The sequence below is a fragment of the Castanea sativa genome, chromosome 9 (assembly GCF_040712315.1).
Source record: "Castanea sativa cultivar Marrone di Chiusa Pesio chromosome 9, ASM4071231v1".
Classification (NCBI taxonomy): Eukaryota; Viridiplantae; Streptophyta; class Magnoliopsida; order Fagales; family Fagaceae; genus Castanea; species Castanea sativa.
Genome location: NC_134021.1, coordinates 9,316,864 through 9,323,750, shown reverse-complemented (window position 1 = coordinate 9,323,750; position 6,887 = coordinate 9,316,864). Strand labels below are relative to the sequence as shown.

Below are 6,887 nucleotides of genomic sequence, written 5' to 3'. Positions count from 1 at the left end.
CATCTTCTATAATCCCCTTAGTAGGATTGACAATGGCGGTGAAAGCATTTAGGATTCTGTCATCCTTATTTTCGGAATCATCCTCAGGTTCTGTGTCGCTTAAAGTAGCAACAAGTGCCTTGCTCTTCCTGATGGACTTGAGATAAGTAAGGCACTCTTGGGTTCGGGAATGGTTTTCCCAAGATTAAAGGCTGAGTTTATTATGTCTTTGATCTTGGCATAGAACTCATCAAATGACTCATCCTCCTCAATCTTAATCTCTTCGAAGCTAGTAGTGAGCCTCTGAAATTTCGAATCCTTGACAACCTTGGTTCCTTCATAGGTTGTCTGGAGAATTATCCATACTTCCTTTGCAGTTTCAGTGGAGGATATCTTCTTAAACTCCTCATTTGTGACAGCACTAAATAAAGCATTCAATGCCCTGCTGTTGAAGTTTGTCGTCTTGATCTTAGCATCATCCCAATCGGCCAGCGCTTCCTTCGGCTTGGTCCAACCTATCTCCACAGCTTGCCACACTTTCTCATCTAAAGACTGCAAGAAAGCTCTCATGCGTACTTTTCAGTATGTATAGTTAGTACCATCAAATAAAGAAGGTATAGTAAAAGATTGTCCTCTATCCATGACAACAAGGGTCAATGGATTACACAACAAAGATTAAAACCTAATCAGAATGTGCCTGCTCTGATATCACTTGATAGGCTAAAAATGTATTGACCCATTGTGATGAATTAATTGATTAATTAGTCAAATTTATTAATTAATCAAATTAACATGCAATATACGTGGCAGCACAAATAAATCACCAACTAAAATAAAATGCAGTGAAAAATAAAGTTGACAAGGTGATTTGTTTTCGAATGGGGAAAACCTCCAAGGCAAAAGCTCTACTGGATGATTTTAAGGTCACCACTCCCGAAAATTCACTATTATCACAACAAGTGGTTACAAGTAAAGGAATCCCAGTACCTTATACCAACTTACAGTTGAACCCTTACCCCAATATCCAATTAAACTTGTTCTATAGTAATAATCTTTCCTTTTAATGCACGGCTCCCAGTACATGACTAACCAATAAATGCGTGAATCCTAGTACACAACTTGATCACCAACCTGAGAAGGATGTTGGCTGCAAAATTCTTCAGTTCATCACACGATGAAGATCATGAAATTGCTTGGTCACAAAACCCTACAGTGTACAAACATAGCAGCTTCGTTAAGAGAAGGAAGAGTTAGGGCAAACTAGGTTTCCGGTCACAATTTGCATGAACAATACTTTGCTCCGCACTTGTGCAATTGTGCTCTTTTTGATGTCCCTTAAAATAATCCTTACATATGTTTAAGGTTGTAAGAAAAGAAAGCCCAAATATATACTCACGGATTCAAATGAAATCAGAACTGAAAATCTGATTTTCATAATTCTCGATAGATACTCTATCTGTCGAGTAGCTGTTGAGATTCGGGCTTAAACAGGTTTTTAAAGCTCGATAGATATTAGCTGTCGAGCTTTAAAAACTAGTATTTCATTACTTAATTCTTGAACAGACTTGCATAGCTTTAACACTTAACTTAAAACCTTGTTCCTTGAAACATTAAACATCCTAGATCTACTCAAGTACAAGTAAAATGCATTTTGTCAAAAGATTAGCCAATACATGATGACATATGTTCCTAACATGAATCACATATATCCTAACAATTTTTCTTTTAATCATTATTGCTCGACTATTTGATCAACAAGTTTCCTCAGGTGATTGGTTAGAACCAATTGGTTTCACAAGTGTGTTGCATTGAAACCAAGGAGCAAGTAGATGACTTTAAAAGGGAAGGACAAAGGGTTTTCTTCTCTAATAAAACGCGATCGCCCATGACTAGCTAGATGTAGATTTTTCAGCAAATACTAGCTTTCCCCCCAGCCAAATCTTGGCCTCACAAATGCCAGAATGCCCTCTACAACGGCAATCAAGAGATTTATTGCAACAACAATGGTCACCCACATTACAGGGCTTGACTTTTTGGGCAAAAAAGGAATCGTTGATTAAGATCCCCTCAACTCGATAGTTGCTTAACGAGACAGGTCGAGTTTTATGTCACAGTACTTGATGTTGACCAACATTGCCCCCTAGATCGACTATAAAAGTGTGGGTCATATTGACACCTAGGTCTAATAATGATGTGTATATCATATCACGTGTATTTATTTTTTATTTTTGATGGGACGTGTATTTATTCTGAGCAGTGCTAGATTTTGGATGGTGTAGCCAAGGTTATGACCATGACCACTAAGGGCTAGAGAAACCCATAGTTTAGTTGATTGAGGCAACTGCCCCCAGGAATGCAATACATGTTGACATGACACAATTTTTTTTAACATTTTCCACAACTTGCTAAATTGTCAAGTTTTGATCGAAACATCATTTTTTTTAAATGAGCCCACTGTTAACACAATTTTTATCATTCATAGCTCATAATAGATTAAATTAATATATAAATTTTAATTAATTCAATTGATAAAAATTTTAATGATTAAATAAAAAATTTGGAGTTTAATTTTTGTTTATACTGAAAACGAATTGATATTTTAGTCTGATGATAAAAAACTATTACCAAGAGCAAATATCATAAGTTGAAATTTTTTTTAAAAAAATATTAAATTAATATTTGTAAAAAAAAATATGCCACTAGATTTATTGTCTTACTTTTGTATTTAACACCTAATTTAAATGGTATGCCGTATGCATGAGACATTAAAAATCTTTTCAAATTCAACATCAACCAACCAAGTAATTTATATATCTGTACTATATATAAGAGGATTCTCCTCTTTCAACTAGATTTTTTTTTGTTAAAAAATACTCTCATTAATGAATGGTAACTTCATTTAGAAGTAGGATCATAAATATCAAATAACAAATTTCATTTTGAATTAAAAAAAAACTCCTAAAATTTAAGACTTTTTTTCTTTACGTTCAAAAAAAGAAATTACAATTACTGTTTATCTCAAAATTTTATTCTTTTTATTTGTTTGAAAAATTAAAAAATATATATTTCTATATTATAATAGATGTAAATTTCATTTTGAATTCAAAAAGAGAATTTCTAAAATTTAAGATTTTTTCCTTTCACATTCAAAAAAATATTTCTAAATTATAATAGATGGAAATTATTAATCATTATCCAAAAAATATAGAAGAGCCTCTGAGTATACACGTGAGCGGATGCTCAGAGGCTAGTATATATATATATAGAGAGAGAGAGAGAGAGAGAGAGAACTCCCAAGTCCTAACCAAGGCCTTGGAACAATTCATAAGAGGTTCCTTCCCTATATTTTTAGAAATATGGGAGGGAAGGATGGTACATGGGAATGGGGGGGGGGGGGGGGACTATAAATACCCAAAGAATAGTCAGGTGTTCAAAAAAGTACTATGAACATCCATTTCAACAACAACAATAAGTCAATAACAACAACAACAAAAAAGTTTCTAGGGAAATCTCGTGATACTTGGCCTATCTAGTTTCTAAACAGAGGCCAAAAAATGAAAAAGAAAACCATTTATCTCCCTCTATGCATAGCAAGTTAATGGCCAACGCTTTCTCAAACAAAATCAGAGTAATGTCGTCACACTCTGTCCTGGTGTGTATTTGGAAGAGTTATTTTTATTTATGAATTTTGCTTTAAAAAAAATATAAGTAAAAAGAATAAAATTTAAAAGAAATTGTACATAAGAAATATATTGCTTGGAGGCTTTAAAGAGAAACGTTGTACCTCAGGATGAAAATTGGGGAAGAGAAGAAAAAGGGGAATTAATTCAAGAAGATAATGCTTTCATGTACAATTGGAATCTATACAACCGTTACAACTACAAGTCACAAGTTACATAACAGTCTTTCCCATTCCAAAGTAAAGTATATTTCTCCCAAACACCACAAAGATTAACCATGTATTTTCTTTCATATGTTAGAATCATTATAATAATTAGCACATTAATTTTGGCATCAATATGCTTTTCTGTTCACCAGGTAGCATTAAGAAAAAAAAAATACTTAAAAAAGGAAGAATTAAGAATCAGTCAGGGTTCTTACAGGCACAGATTAACAGGGAGAATCCAACCTTCTCTTGTTCCTTGTGTTCCAAATTCTTCTCCTCCAACCATAGCCTACTATCCAAACCACTTCTAGTTCTAAACAAGAAAACTGCACACCCAGATGTTGGACTTGGATTAAAGAACCAGTCATGAACATCCCACATCATATCCACCAGCAAACCATCTAAAAAAAGTGCTTGGTTCCCTCTAAAATTCCACCTTAATCTCTTCACTTGGAAAATCCTCTTGTTGTCAATGCAAACAGATAGAATAGGACTCTTTGACCCTTCTTCTTTAACACACTTTATCAAGATGTCATGAGCAGTTCCTGTGTCACAGAATTGTGCCTTGGTTGAATAAATAGCAGTACCAGAAAATTGCTCACTCCTTGAAACCAATGAAGATTTTGCATGTGGGATTTCTTCCTTTTTTTGTTTCTTGATCAAGTCCAACTCTTGATCATTGTCCCCTAGCCTTAGACCAAGTTCTGAGTCAACCAAAACCATGACATAAAACCCGCTGATCGGCTCTGGCCCCACAACAAAACTAGCTTTTGAAATATCCCAGAAAACTTCTATCTTTGAATTGCAAGATTGGAAAGTTTTAGACCCTTTTTTGCCATGCAATCTCTGAGAATCTGAATTCAATTTGTAGGGTGAGGAGGTGTTGTTGTCACCGATGTTAATGATAAAGCCTTGCCCCACAAGTTTGTTGCACCAGGTGAGAGTGATCAAGAGCTGCTTTTGGGTTGAGAGCTTGGCTTTGTATATACATGTGACTGAGTTTGGGATTGAAGGGATCAATTTTGGTGAGCCAAAAGGCCGGTTAGAAGGGCCTGAACAATATGAATCAGACACCTTAATAGCATGTTCATTGTAACAGGAAGCTATGCTCCTCATTGTGGATAAAATCACAGGAAGGAAATGAAAAGAAAGATGAAAATTGAAAGTTAGCCTTTGATATAAGAGAGAGAGAGAGAGAGAGAGAGAGAGAGAGAGAGAGAGATGGGTCACTCTTCCCTGCCTGGACTAGGAGAAAAGGAAGAGATTGAAGGTGACAAAAGATGGGATGCTTCGCCCTGTGTTTTTTTCCATGTGTAGGTGCACTTTCTATTCCCCATTTAATTGTAAGAGAAAAATCTGAATAGGCTAATTAAGGAAGAAAAAGAAGCCCATGTTCCAAGCCAGCGCATCTACATTGAATGCTATTCCCTTAACCTCAACATTTCTTTTATGAAATTCGAAGGAGATGACCAAATTTCCTTTGTTTAGCTTCTTGTGTCAGCTAATGCAATATAAATTACCCACATATCACATAAACTACAGTTTGACCTCAACTGATACTTAGCAATATAAAAATGTGCTTTGGTTGGGTATTCCCTACTCCCCCCTTTTTTTTTCCTTTGATTCTAAAACAACTTTAACCATCGATCTTAGTCGCTCACAAATTTAAAGTTATCAATTTTAATGTTTACAAAGTGATATGAAAGCCATTCGATGAACTAAAATTGCTTTCAAGTTAAATTTTAAAGACCAATAACGTATTTAAGTTTTGATTAATGTTAGTAATATTGAAAATTTTATTATATTAACCTTACAAATATGTGTTATTAATCACTAAAAAATTATTTAAATATTTAATTATACATTGTTTAAGTATTCTTCTCACGTTAATTTGTAAAAAATTGAAGTATCTTTGATATTTTTCTTACGTTTTTTTTTTTGGTTTAATTTAATTTCATTGAACATTCAATAACGCAAAAAAAATAGTGAGAGACTAGGGATTTGGTTAATAGTTCCTTTCAACTGACAAGCAAGTTATAATATCAAGTGTGAATAGCATGCACTAAAAAACGAGAAATTTCGATAGATATATGATGATGATGACACGTGTTTTGTAGATAACTTAAGACTCTATTGGTGGATAACATGGAGGGCCTAGGTTGATGGTAATGACTATGAAATATGAATAGTTGATAAGGATAGTTGGGGCCCATGAATTAATATCGGCCTTACGATTCACCTACTTCAATTGACGACATATATGATCAGAAAGTTTCCCACAGAACCACGTCTTTATGATTCTTATTAAAGGATATATTAATTAATAGTACTAATTTAAGTTTTTTGAGTTACAAATTCTAATCTTTTGACGTTTGTAGAAAGAAAGGAGCTGGTACAATAAAATTATGAGCTTTTCACTTCCTAAATTTATGAATCATAATAAATTAATATAAGACGGCAATGGTTTCAGAAACCGAAGGGTTACCCCTCATTTCCCACTACCTACGAGTCCATAAAACAAAAAATAAAATGAAATAACAAAAGATGAAATTAATAAAATTATAGAGGATAATATATATAGATATATTGAATAAGTCGTGTCTTAATTTTTGGCTAGACTATTATATTCTCTGCATATGAGATACCTCGAAAATCTCATGAATTGACAGTGTGCTTGATTGAGGTAAAACATTTGGATTTATGTCATGTTCCATAACAATGAATTCACTACCCAAAAAATCCTTGAGAGTAAAATAGGAAAACACAATTGAGAGGGAGAGAGTGATTCGCACGCAAGAAATAAGAATCAAAATAGATATAGTAATCTAATTTTTATTAAGCTTCTGTTACTTAGGTTAGGGTGAATATGTTTTCAAAAAAAAGGGGTGTGTTGGCTTAGTTGGTCACTGACCAGATTAGAAAATTAATTTGTGGCCCTTGATCTCCGGATTCATCTTATCTCAACTACCGATTAGGAAAGAAAGCACGCTAAAAAGGTTAGTGATTGACGGCATAGCTGATG

General features: G+C 33.9%; 1 protein-coding gene across 1 annotated transcript; it reads right to left on the bottom strand.

The window, feature by feature from the left end:
* Positions 1-932: 932 nt before the first annotated feature.
* On the bottom strand, positions 933-5,370 carry LOC142609919 (uncharacterized). Its single transcript, XM_075781644.1, has 2 exons — positions 4,081-5,370; positions 933-1,186 (listed from the first exon to the last, which is right to left on the bottom strand). Exons 1-2 carry the CDS (start codon positions 4,979-4,981, stop codon positions 1,161-1,163), a joined length of 927 nt encoding a protein of 308 aa, XP_075637759.1. The 5' UTR covers positions 4,982-5,370; the 3' UTR covers positions 933-1,160.
* Between the last annotated feature and the right edge of the window lie 1,517 nt (positions 5,371-6,887).